The 13,456-nt window shown below is 42.7% G+C and overlaps 1 protein-coding gene across 4 annotated transcripts; it reads left to right on the forward strand.

Annotated features, from left to right (window-relative positions):
- The first annotated feature begins 1,596 nt into the window (after positions 1–1,596).
- ANKRD1 (ankyrin repeat domain 1) lies at positions 1,597–12,903 on the forward strand. Of its 4 annotated transcripts, XM_005433720.3 has the most exons (9): positions 1,597–3,540; positions 5,126–5,305; positions 7,085–7,228; positions 7,319–7,426; positions 8,090–8,188; positions 9,306–9,404; positions 9,527–9,625; positions 9,791–9,889; positions 11,133–12,903. In XM_005433720.3, exons 1-9 carry the CDS (start codon positions 3,514–3,516, stop codon positions 11,241–11,243), a joined length of 966 nt encoding a protein of 321 aa, XP_005433777.1. In that variant the 5' UTR covers positions 1,597–3,513; the 3' UTR covers positions 11,244–12,903. The 4 variants fall into 4 exon arrangements, with proteins under 4 accessions (XP_005433777.1, XP_027653297.1, XP_027653296.1 ...); XM_027797496.2 differs by having other exon boundaries at positions 1,597–5,305; XM_027797495.2 differs by having other exon boundaries at positions 7,085–7,426.
- Positions 12,904–13,456: the final 553 nt, after the last annotated feature.

Raw genomic sequence — 13,456 nt, forward strand, 5'->3', positions numbered from 1 at the left:
AAGTTGTTTTTAGGTGGTTGCTGTAGCAATTCCCTCATCACTTTAGAAATATATCACTACGTTGAAAAAGTTAGAGCACAAGCAGTATAACTTGCATATTATAGTTAACTCATACTCAAACTGCTTTTTTACAGTAAATGTCAAAGAGTATATGTTAGACAAATAAAAGTGTTTCCTGCCTTTCCTGGAAAACAAACAGCTAAAAAAGAGGAGGAAATAAATACAGTTCTTGCAATACACTTTTACTGCTCTGCTGCATGTGTGTATATGTAAGGCACGCTGGATGCTCACACATACTGCGAAAGAAACAAGCCATTACACACCAACAGATCAGTAATCCAGGAGGAATAAGCTATGGGTTACTGCTGCTTATGTGAACCTTGGATATGAATTAATCCTTGACATGACACACATGGAACATAGTTTGCTGGATTAATACCCTCTTAGGTGCATAACCACTCCCCAGCAACTGATTATTTTCATGTCTTTACTTATTTAGCAGCAGGAAAAGGACAGAGACAGCCAGGCACAATAGCATTCCAAAGGGCAACATCTTCAGATGCAAGGACAGAGCCAAGGGCAGAGTGCTGGAAAATATAAGATAGCCAAGTACAGCAGTGACGGCATTGAAAACATGATGGTAATACACTTGACAGGAGGTGGCAATATCATCTGCATCACACACAACACTTTCACTGTACCATTAACCTCTTCAAAAAATTAATTACAAAAATTCTTTACACTATTCAAGCAACTTCTCTTTTGACAGCAGGGAACGGGGTGTGCCATATAGTTTTCTCTCTGTCATGCTGAACCTACTGCTCTTTTGTGGTTTTGTCTGTGAAATTTTTTTGTGACAATATCCGATTGCCTTACACCTTGCAGATCATTGCTCTGCCCTTATCCTTTAGCGGAGTGGCACGAGTTGTTCAGATTCCTGTTACACATCTCCCACTGACCATCTGCTATTACCACCTTGATGAGAAATCACTTGTTGAAAGGTGATTAAGTGGTTACAGTCCAGCACAAGGTTGCAAGCTCATTATACTACTTCCCCCTCCAATATTAAGCAACAGCAGTAAGCCATGAGTCTTAGCTGATATGAATCGGTGCATTTCTACTATTTCAATGGGGTTACCTTGGTTTACATGACATTTAGCTTAACACCATTTACCATTAGGTTCATTTAGATTCCAGCCTTTGGTTAAAGTGAGTTTCGGTGTGCTGCCATTTTCACACAGAAACTCAGGATAATCAAGGAAGATCCTTTTCTGTTCTTTATTGTTCTTTTAGTCATCAGGGAAGGGATATTTTAAAGATAATTACTAAATTATCTCTAAATAAGCTGGGGTTTTTTGGTAGCACTCATGATGTGAGAAGTGGGTTTGTGTCTCCCCTCAAAGCACTGAGTTTTCCCGTAAAGCGACTCTAGCTCTGGATTCACATACCATTTGCAGAGGAAGAGCTATCCGCTTAAACCTTCCAGTTTAGATTTTGCTGAGTCAGGTTTATGGATCGGGCTGTTTAAAAAAAGAGGAAGCAAAAAAAAAAAAAGAAAAGGCTGTTTAAAAAAAAAAGGAAAGCAAAGGAAAAAAAAAAGGAAAAGTAAGCTTCAAATACAATGGAGCCAGAGGTAGTTCACAGATTTTAAAATAGGGGGTTTTTTTTAAAGCAAACCCCTACATTTTTCTTCCCACATCAGGTCTCTACTGTGACCTGTTTCCACTAAACCAGAAGCAGTCTTTGCAGCTGCCCTGCTAGGGCTATAGATTTCAAGACAATCTCCCAAATAAGTGTCACAGAACAAAACAGACCAAGATAAGCTGTTAGAGCACATTTGTAAACAAGAAAAAGCTAAACCAAGCTGCCTCTTATCGTAGAGACATATAGCAGGAGTACAAAACTCTGTGAAAAAAAGCCTGGTAGCGTGATTCAGGACATACCACTCGGGGGGAATGATAGCCTGGCTGTACTTAGGTTTGGAAAAAAATGTTCTGAAAGGTTCTCTTGCTGCCACATACTCTATTTTAGTTCTGGGGCTCATCCTCTAATGTCATATATATTCTGAGTAGTAAAGGAACCACCTGATGTCCAGCTTCATTTCGGGGAAAGGGAGGGCATAGGTATGATGGGCACTAGAAGACAAGTTTGGATGTACTCAGATTACTGGGGGATAGTTCAGAGGAGACACCTTGAAAGGTCAATGTCAGGAACGCAGCCTGTTAATGATGCTAATGATATAAACAACACCCAAGATAGTTCTCCATTTGGTGAAGCATTTATGTACATGTTGTACTGGAAGCACCTGAGCAGCTGTATTCATTTCAGCCAGGTGACCTGCATGCCTACAGTCAGGCCTATACCAGACAGGAGCTCCAAGCATTGCAGAACTGATTTTTCTTGGCATTTATCCACACTCTTCAAATGCAAGGATTAGTGCATCTTCCTTTTATAAAATTCCCTTCTGCTGATGTTCATTCTTCTGCTTCCAGGCTGCTCTGATTCACAGCACAAGAAAAGCTTTTCCAAAGGACTCAGTAACTCCTTTTCCCCAAAACACACACGTCACTTGTATATGTATTTGCCTAGATCCCATCTTATCTCCAAAAATGAACAAATCACTTCTTTACCCCTAATATCTAATATCCAAAAGAAAAGTATTGCCTGAGAAAACAGTATTAGTTTTATATATTTTTTGGCACAATAGGACATAATTTATTATTCTGCTTATGATCACTGGCAAAGTCCCAGAAAAATGCAAAGCTTGCTGTTTTAGGATCTTACACTGATTGTAACTTATCATGTCATAGGCCCTTTTAGCACCAGAGACATCATTCTGGCTCAGTAATCCCTTCAGAGAATTCCTTCCAACAAATATAGAAGACTGCCATCATGATGAGAAAAATCCTTTCCCCTAAAACTGTTTATCATCCAAGAATAAATAGCAGTGAAAAGAATGGCTTTCCGAGACTTAAGGGGTCATAATCCATTTCTCAGGAACATATTACTATGACTATTGTACATAAACCACTTACCCTTTCCAGTGTCTTACAGTCATCTGAATGTCAGTTATTAAAAAAAAAAAAAAAGATGAAGTTATAATGCTCTATCAACAGACAGCTGTCCTAGTGGGCACCGGGCACACAGAATGACTCGCATTGCTGAGCCGTGCAGTCACCGCCAAAGGAACGATGAGGTCACATTTCATTCCGACTGACATACTCGGTGTGGTTAGACTGTGAGGCTCACCCCTCCTCGCCAACCGACTGACGCCCCCTCCCTGCCCGGACACCAGATCTGGCTCGTTAACGTGTCTGGAATGAGCGTGAGCCTACCTCTCAGCTGGCAAGCCCAAGGAGCATACTTGGATTCCCAGGTTGGAAGATTATCTCATTCAAACACAGTTCTCCCAAAGATATATAAGCAAAGCTAGCGTGGCGGTCCCTGCAGAGCCGGCCTGAGCGCTTGGGAGTTTCAGCCATACAGAAGTACAACCTCCAGACACCAGCCAATATGATGATGATGAAAGTAGAAGACCTGGTAGGTACAATCTTCTTTCATTTATTCATAATCTCTTTTCTTATACCAGGCAGAGAGAAACAACCTTTGTGGATCGTTGAGGTGATTTAACAGGTTACCAGCACTGCTGCGCTCTAGGTGCAAACCCTGTATATACCCTACATTATCCTATTATATTCTCACTTTAACTTTTCCTTGGGAAGGGGGCTCACCACTGATACAACTGCATAGCTGTTTGGATTTTGCATCAGAACATAGTTTGCCAGGAAGAAGAGAATGACCAAAATTTAGCTAACTATTGTCCTTTGACCTTGATTTTCATTTTTATTTTTCTAGAAGCTGTTAAGTTTATATCACACTGAGTAAATTGCAATCTAGTAAGGGACTGGGAAGAGGTATCCATGCAGGGAAACAGAAGTATTTTCTAAAACTAAAAAAACAGTGTAGTAATAGTATTATTTTCTAATAATAAACTGTTAGTTTATTATTAGAAAATTAGTGGGTTCCTACACCCACTGCTGTTCACGGTGGATCAAGTCTTTGAAAAAAAATGTCTAAACCAGACCACAAGTAATGGGACATCCCATTGCAGGGTCCAGACTAAGTAAGCCTGATTGGATCAATAAACTGAGAAAACAGGAACGATCCAGTGAAACACTGGAACATCACGCAGGAACTGTTTTATCCCCGGATGGCTCTGTTAGGATGCAATGCCACGCGGCCTGACTGGTCAGTGCTGTCCTGCGCTCCTTGGCAAGGCCCTGGCAGCTCCTGTAGCGTTAAACGTTACAGCACACACATTTTTACAAGGTGATTGAAGGGAAAGGCAGTCCAGACCATGTGAATTTACTGAAACACTCTCAAAATACACAACAGCCTCTACCAAGTTTCACAAGTTATCTCTTTGTACACCCTCAACTGAGCACCAGAAGTATTTGTGAAAGCTCTGGAAAGCCGCGCTGCTGCAGAGCTGCTGCGCAGGAGCCGCCTCCTGCTATTCTGCTGAGTGCTGTACACGGGGACTTTGGTACTGCCAGCGACGGGTAAAACCAGCCTTGGAATTACCCAGCAACCCGATGTAACTGCATTGAATGTGCTTCAATAAAACCGTAAGGTGCCAAGGAAGAAAGGCTCTCCTCCCACTCTACCTGCGCAGCTCCCCTGCTCAGCACTCACAGGGTGCTGGTGGCTTTTTCCCCCACAGCCTTTTACAGCCTTCTCATGAGCCTCACGTATTCTGGCAAGCCAACATGGAAACCCTGAACAAAAAGGATGCTCTTCCCAACTCCCCGGCATTTTCCAGTACAGCAGCACTCCAGCCCCTGCCAGGCAGGAAGCCGACTGAGTTGGCCTCATGGATGGCGATCCAAGCCCCGAAGATGCCAAGGGGGGTTGCTGCATGCCTGCAAGTGAGATCGCTGTGTCCGTCCGCATACACAGTTAATCCAGGCACAGGCTGAACCAGGTCTGCGCTCTGTCTGTCACACACCCCTAGAGCAGGACAGGAATGACAAGCAATTAGCCCCCCCGGTAATCCATGCTCCCAGGGGGTGGGTACTGCATTCCTGAAACTGCTACTTACATTAGATCACGTTTGCTTTTACAGGTGACTGGGAAGAAAGCGGACGATAAAGAGACTGGCAGCTTCCTCCCTGAGGACTTCAGAAATGGAGAGTATGAAGCTGCTGTAAGATTAGAGAAGCAGGAGGACCTAAAGACAGTCTCTGAACACTCACTGACCCGAGGTGATCTGGCTTATGAGAAGGAGAAAAAACGAGAAGCGGAGGTAGGCTCCTGGGTTTTGTGCTTGGCTTTCTATCATCTTGCGTGCACTCTCTGCTGCAGTTCTTGAAATTTTGCCTCCTTTCTAAGCTAGAAATACATGCATGGTGAGCTAGGTAAACCCTTGGGAGATCACCACCAAAGGGGTTGGTCTAAAGTCCACTGAAGGCCATGGAGACCTGCTGACTCCTGTAGCCTGTGGGTGCAGGCAGTAACGCTGTGAAGCAGAACCCAAAATTCTCCCTGTAATGTCTGATGGAAACCCTGGGGGGTCCCTCCTGCTTTCAGTATGGGGTCGGGAGCAATCCTGGCTGGTGAAACACCTCCAGCTTGCACACCTAATGACCAGCACCAAAAATAACTAACCCAAAAAGGATGTAAGAGAGCATTTCTGTAGCCAGAAGCCTTATCTACCTTGAAAATATTATTTTTATGAAAACACTGCATGATTTACTAGCACATTTGGGAAAAGCAATTACAAATGAAAGTGATACTGGTCTACAGAAAAGTACCATTTTGCATTCCTAGAGCACGACAATTCCATAGCCCAAAGAACTGATGCTTTTCCCCCCAAAAATACAGTAGCTGTAACATCTTGCTTTCTTTGGTGAATAAGCAATCAACTGGCCTAAAAATTTAAAGCATTTTGGGAATGAAAAGGTTTAACTAGCAGGGGGCATAAGACTTTGTTCTGAAAAAAGAAGGGTGGGAAAGTGAGCCTCAGAAATATTAAATAAACACTACTGACATTCACTTCAACAGAGATATCAATACTTGCTACAGAGGTTTTTTGAGTACCTCCAAAACAAGGTCCTAAGAACTATTTGGGTTTCTAGTTGACCCACAGTCCACTCAGCCAACTTTATTATTTTCCATTAAGTCAACGATCTACAGATCAAATCCTAAATGCAGAGAACAATAAAAGAACAGGTGGAAATAACTTGAAAAGAATTCAGTTGAAAAAAAAATGTATACCATATGACAAGTTTTCACCAATGTATTTACCTTCACATCACGATGGGACAGAATCTGTCATCTGTATTCACCCTGAGTTACCCCTTGTTTGTGAACCCCCCTTCTGAAGCCACGGACACCTCACAGTACCTGGGATCTCAGTTCAGGCAACACATTTGCCCTTGATGTTAGCAGTGTCCCATGCCGACTTCATGCAGGGATGCTTTTTACAAGCAGGCTTGAACTGCCCCTCCAAGGACACAGAGGACATTCGCTGCAGCTGACCAAACTGTAACACTTGTAAAATTCTAAGATTGGTATAAATCTTGCTCTTCACTTAAGGGTGGTTTTTTTATCAAGGAGGATCAGTTACAATAAACAAGGGGCTGCATCATAAAGGCGGTTGAAGAAGATATGCTCGGTGGAAGTCAGCTAAAACGGTAGGGGCTTCCCAGCTCGTCAGCCGCACGAGACGTGAGATTTCTTACATTGCTGGGCCCAAAGGGGCTGCAGTGCTGCTCTGACTCCTGGCCTAACATGGACCAAAAATTAATGCCACCCAGGCCACAATGTACGGCTGAAGCAGCATTTAGGAAGAGGTCCAATGATGTATGAAAAACTACAGCTGATGTAGAATTTCTCGCACACTTAGTAACTTATTCTAATGGCCAATTAGCCCTAGCTGTAAAAAACCAGCCAACTCATTTCAAAGTTCATCCAGTCTTAGCTGGATTCACAGCTGAAATAGTATCACATGCTGTCCTGCCACTCTGAACGGGGGCGGTGGTCACACTCAGCTCACCTTGCTGGCTTCCCTGATTTATTTCAGCTGAAGAAGAAGAAATTAGAGGACAGGTCAAAACTTGAAAACTTGGAGGACCTTGAAAAAATTATTCAGCTGAGGAAGAAGAAAAAATGCAAGAAAGTGAAAGCACCTGTTTTAAAGGAACCTGAACCAGAACCAGAAGTTATTGTAAGTTATCTCAAAGCACCCTTTTCTGGGAAAACGTTGATGGGGTTTTGCACCACACACATTGATGCCCTGTTTATTTCTTTCCATCAGACAGGACCAGTGGATATACCAACATTCTTTAGAGCTGCACTGGAGAATAAGTTGCCAGTAATTGAAAAATACCTGTCAGACAAAGGGGATCCAAATGTCTGTGATGAGGTACAATCTTCCTTCTTACTGCAAAGCAGGCTACAGAACAGAGGTCACTACAGAGCAAAAATAACTTTTACCACTAGGTTTTGTAGCTTCCACAGTTAGGAGGAGAAAAAAGGGTAGGGGGAAGTAAATAAATGCTGGAAATTTTGTATATCAAGTTTTCTACTGATAAAGGGGCCATGAAGACCCTTTAAATATTACCCCAGAAGGCTTTTTTTTATTTAAAAGCAAGCTGTTGGTGTCCAGGAGACCCTGATTTTCTGTAACAGGTGATCACCCAATGCTACAGATGAAGAGACAAGAAATTTGCCTGCATAATGACAAAAAAAGTGATGCTGCCTGCCCTCATACTCCATAATGCATAAGCTGCATTTGCAAAACACAGTGTAGCATGTTCGATGGGGGAACTCAACAGGCATAATTTTAAATTTGAATGCCATACTGCAGGTATTTCTCATACCCTTTAAAATGCTGGGTAGGCAGCTCTGAGCTATCACGATGCTATTAAAATTTAGCAGATTTCAGGTCTCAAAAGTATTAGCTCTTGAAAATGAATCAGCATAAAGTATGTTTTTGCCATCATCCTAGGGAGGAGGAGAGAAAAGATTTAAAGATACCTCTCTGTGCCATATTTAATGTCTGACTTTGCACTGTTTTATTTGCCAGTACAAACGCACTGCATTGCACAGGGCATGCTCTGAAGGACATCTAGAGGTGGTGAAGAAGCTGGTGGAAGCTGGAGCCCGGCTTGAACAGAAAGACATGGTATGTACATCAGTTCACACTTCTGTCAAAAAACTGCTCTTTGTTTTCTAAGTGCCAAGAGAAGCACATATAGAAGTGCTTCCTATAGAAGAGGAGCATTAAAAGGCCTTACAGCATATTGTAAGTCTATCCTTAAAATAACACTGTTGAGAAGAGGTTTCAGGAGGGGGCGTCTGCCTCCCATTTCCAAAATGGTTGCTGGAAAAACACAGGAAGCGGAGGAACATGCTGGCCACCAGACTGCCACAAACAACAAAGCCTAACGTGGGGTAAGAGAGCTGAGGTCAGGCTACCACTTCAGCCTGCTAGCAGGTGGTGGAGATATCACTGTCCCACGCACATATCTCGTGCTACATGCAACGCATGCATTCTCGACCAGGATTTCAAGGCTGCACTCAGGAGGAACCCCTGCTCCTCTGGAATGCCAGCCATGAGGGTAGCAGAGTATCAACAGCTTCTGCAGCTGGTGGTTTTGGTTGGTTTTTTTACTTCTCCACTCCTAGCAATGTGTCCCTTTGCTAAACGTTTGGCTTGCTCCCCCTTACTTAACCCATCAGTGCTCACAGAGAGTGTAAGAAAGAGGAGGAATGACAGGCAGAGTGGTCCTAGCAGAACTGAGTGAGGGTAGACAAGCTGAATCTTGCAGATGAAAAGGGTTCTAATTCACTTTGTGAACCTGCATAAATTTGTTTGTTTTAAAGAAAAACCTATTCTTTCCCTTGAGCTTCATCTTCTATGCATTTTAGAACACAAAAGGCACTAAATAAAAAATATTAACTCGCACATACCAGCCAGGTATCTGGCTAAAGATAACTTCTAAGTTCACAGAATAGACAAAACACGTCCTTTCTCACAGCAGCATTGCCAAGATCTCTGTCTTTAAGAGCAATATTCAACAAGTGTGAAGAGTGAGAAACTCACAGTAGTAAAGAAATCAGGGCAAAACAAGAAAAGCTGTTACTAGAAGCAACTCAGTAATCACAGTGAAGTGCTTTAGGTTAAACTGCATGAAAATTATTTTGGATTAATTTAGAAATTTGATCAAAATGCTTTGGATTTTTTTAAAATAAAATCATGAATTAATTAAATTACTTTCCTTTTGCTTTTCCTGCCGCAGCTTGAATCTACAGCCCTGCACTGGGCATGCCGAGGGGGGAACCTGGATGTTCTGAAATTCTTACTGGACAAAGGGATAAACATAAATGCAAGAGACAAGGTATGTGCTTTGGGGACTCTGCAGCTTTTTAAATTGGAGATGAAAAGCTCTTTTGGCAGCTGTTCTTGAAGCTTTTTTTACCTGTTCCATGCCACTGATTGCTTTCTCCTCCCACCTCTCAGCTGCTCAGCACCCCTTTGCACGTGGCTGTGAGAACGGGTCAGTATGACTGTGGGGAGCACCTCATCGCCTGTGAAGCAGATCTCAATGCCAGAGACAGAGTAAGTACCAACAACTTCTTACCTGTCAGTTATCAGGTAGCATCAAGCTGCTGTCTACCTCAGTAGTTCCGCTTGCCTGTAAAAATCCCTGGCTACATGGTTGAGGCTGGACTGTGGTGTGGGACCAGTGGGATTGATGCTGTGGTCCATGTCTCACGCCTCTAGGAAGGAGACACACCGATGCACGATGCTGTAAGGCTGAACCGCTACAAAATGATCAGGCTTCTGATTCTGTATGGAGCAGATCTAACTATAAAGAACTGTGTAAGTAATATTTTAAAAATGCAGTAATTCAAAATGCTCTAGGATAAGTTTCCCTTCAGAGCAGTTTCATAGGTTTCAAGGCTGGGAGAGACTGTTGTGAACAGGCTTAATTAGATCGCTGCAGAGTTAATTAAAGCAGAGATGACACAGGGAAAGCGTAACATGGGTGAGGTCAGGGAGAAGAGGAAAAACCAGTACCTCTTCTAAAACCAGAACCCATCAGCTGCAACTTAAAACATCATCACATCTTTCTATGACTTATTTTAATTACACATTATCACATATTGAAAAGATACAGCAGACACTTGCTCTCTGCACAGCTGCTGAGACAACAAAGACCTTGGCTTGTCAGAGAAATCTCCTTTCTGTTAAGCCCACAGCTGATGACGAGCCCAAGCACTACATCTAGATGACTGCCTGTTAACCTGACCATTGGGCAGCAAACCCCTGTGGCTCGGCAGAGCTTCAATTTGAGAAGCCCCAAACTTGGCTCTGTTCGTAGCTGCCACAGCAGCAGCGAGCTGGTTGCTGGAGCAATGTAACACTGGTTAAAAGCATAGCACATCACAAACCCTTTCTCCCAAACCCAAACCAAGCAGCAGTGGGATGGACCGTGGGTTTTACCAATGCCAGACAATGTTTTTGACTGACCGGCAATCAATCAAATCCGGGGGCAAGGAAGAAAACAGCCACTGCAGCACATGGTACTCCCTACTCGCTGCCCACGCTCTCTGAAGCAGCATTATCCCTCATCAGGGTATGAAAATGATGAAAGGTACAGCCCCAAAGGCCAAAGACTTGCTCTCTCAGGCTCTGTCTGCATACAAAAGTTACTCCCGTTTAATTTAGATGTGGTTCATAACCTAATTAAACCAGTACAAACTCTTATCCGAGTTCTCAATTAAACAGAAGAGTGTCCTACGGAGGCTTCAGCTAGATGTATTTCTAATCAGTTTAAACTAGATCAAAAGAAACACCTGCATGCTGTGCTAGTCATGGCATTTGCTAACACGGCTTAGACTCACTGAAACCCAGGGAAATTTTGTCACGAGTCTGACCATGACTGGGACCAGATCTGCCCGAGCAGGACTCTCATCTCAGGGAGGCGAGAGTAAGTCTGGCCCTGCACATGCAGAAGGGTCTCACACCAGGCAGATGCGCTGTACAAACACTTAGGGAAGGACAAAGGACTCAACAATCACTGGCTGAAATTAAATCTTCCTTCCTCTGCTTTTTTAACCAGCAAGGGAAAACCCCTATGGATCTTGTTCTTCAGTGGCAGAACGGCACCAAAGAAATATTCAACAGCCTTAAAGACAATTCCTATAAAAGCGTCCATCTAAGCAAGTTCTGAGGAGAGAAACCAGACCACTCTTCTTGCTGCTTTTAAAAGCTTATGAACCTGGAGGAAAACAACCCTGAACATAGTATTTTAATTGACAATATTTATGATACTTAATTATTTGAGGTACCTTCACGGAAAACATGCAAAGAAATTGTTTTAAAAGGCTAGATGAGTGTTAAAATTCCACTGGTTCTAAAATAGCTTTATTTATTACTATTTATTATTTATTTATTTTAAACGTCACTTTTAATGATTCTCGTTATTACTGTAGCTTTTTTTAAAAATAGCTTTACATCCTAATGCAATCTTTGCCAGCAGCATAGATCCTTTTGCCTTGGATGGCAGTATTTCCAGCTACATTAGCAACTTCCCTCAAGCCTTCCAATAGCTCTAAACAGCAAATGCTTGGACCTGTTGCCTTGTCTCTGCCAAATTCTTTTAAAATAATGTTAAATGAGTGGTGGTATGTGAAAGAGCAATGGAAGAAGGTGTACTGAGGTGCCAAGAGGATTTAAAGAAGCAGTTAAATAATGGCGTTTACACAGGGTTTGGCAATTGTGGTCGATAAAGAGCTCGAGGACAGACCTCCAACTACCACTTAACTGTTTGGACTGCAGGATTCAGATGCAATGTTACGAAGGTCAGAGGAGACAGTATCAGGAATGTGAATTTTTTTAAGCTAGGCTCCTACAAAGTCTGGTGACTGAAGAATGCAAAAACAGATTATGTATATTTGTAAATTTGTACTGCTTTTTCTGTACATTTTGTACTGATCTATTTCAGATTGAATAAACAGAGTGGTTCTTTTTATTTGCTGTGGTGGCTTATGGAGTGGTGAGCATGCACAGGATAATTCTGCCTCTTTAAAGGAAGTTCACATTTTGGCCTCTGTAAAATTCTTAACAACCTCAAAAAAAAAAGTATTTCGCCTGCCTAGAGCAGCCAGCCCTTGAACTACCTCCCTGCCACTGTTAGATAAATGCAGTCTCTTACTTGTTTTGTTAAATGGAGACACATACAAAAGCAGAAGGACAGTACTTGAGTAGCTAGTAAAACAAAGTTACAGTTTTATTACAGAGTTTGACTTAAAATCTCTGTTTCTCAGCAAGTCGGTACTTACTATGTGGAGCACAAGACACTTTCAGTTAGCCAAGCCAAGGGAGATGCTGAGTCCTGCTAGGAAAGGCAAGCACCTCTCCCTTTGCTTTAGCAGAAGCAGAACCGTAACAGTGCTGCCAACGTGGACATCAATGTCCAATTTCATTGGGCTGTTACATGCTACATTCAGTTAAAATCCTAATACTCCATAGCGTAGCTTCCCAGCAAAATATGCCACAGGCTCCTGCACACCTTCATCCACCCATGTCAGCTGGCTTCTAGCCAGCAGGCTTTACAGTCTGGCCAAAGCAACGTCCTGGGCAATGAGGCAGGGTCAGGAGTGGGCAGCAATGAATAGTTGCTACTGGAGTGCAAATTCTGGAGACAAAGTGAATTTACAGAAACCCTGCAGAAGAGCAAACAGAAGAAATACCTATTCTGTCTGCAGCCAGCTATCCTAGAGTGAGGCCAACAGCTTTAGGCAGATGAGACTTTCCTCACACAAGCACCACAACTCACAAGTATCACCTTGCCAGCTGTAGGCTTCATTTGTGAACACTCTTCTCCATAAAAATCTGGCACACCTCTGCTTGCTGCCCTTCTCTGCAAGCCACTACTTCGCTACTTGTTTCTGCACGATCACCCGGACACTGGGAGCACGCCTTGCAGGAAACAGAAATGACATCAGTGCTGGCTGACTCTGTCTGTTTGTCATTCTAACCAAGAAGCAGTTCAATTGTTCAGGCACCACCAAACTGGCCAGAACAACACACTTCAGGAAACTGGGGGAGAAGAAACTTTGCAGTCAGTTCCTGAAGCACTGTATCTATTTAAAGGTCAAAGATGCAGACTGTAAGTTTTTAAAATCAAGTCAAACAAGTAGTCAGAAGGATCCCTAGCAATTAAAAGGTTCTGTCCATATGCTAGTTACCAAACAACTTTTGTCACGCTCAAGGTAGGTTATTCTCTGGCCAAGGCAGGATAATGTGTCATTCAGAAAATTGCACCAGATAAACACATTTTGTTGCTCCTCTGGTTAAAGCATCATTTTGGAGATAAGTCTGTAAGTGACAAACTACTGTATGTATACATGTATATATATTACATTCCCAATATGTACAATA

Source organism: Falco cherrug, chromosome 9 (genome assembly GCF_023634085.1).
Source record: "Falco cherrug isolate bFalChe1 chromosome 9, bFalChe1.pri, whole genome shotgun sequence".
In the NCBI taxonomy this organism is placed as follows: domain Eukaryota; kingdom Metazoa; phylum Chordata; class Aves; order Falconiformes; family Falconidae; genus Falco; species Falco cherrug.

Coding starts and splice junctions, on each gene's coding strand:
- ANKRD1 (XM_027797494.2), top strand. CDS start 5,057: ATGCTCCCAGGGGGTGGGTACTGCATTCCTGAAACTGCTACTTACATT. Junction 7,427..8,089: donor ATCCAAATGTCTGTGATGAG/GTACAATCTTCC, acceptor TTTATTTGCCAG/TACAAACGCACTGCATTGCA. Junction 9,626..9,790: donor ATCTCAATGCCAGAGACAGA/GTAAGTACCAAC, acceptor TCACGCCTCTAG/GAAGGAGACACACCGATGCA.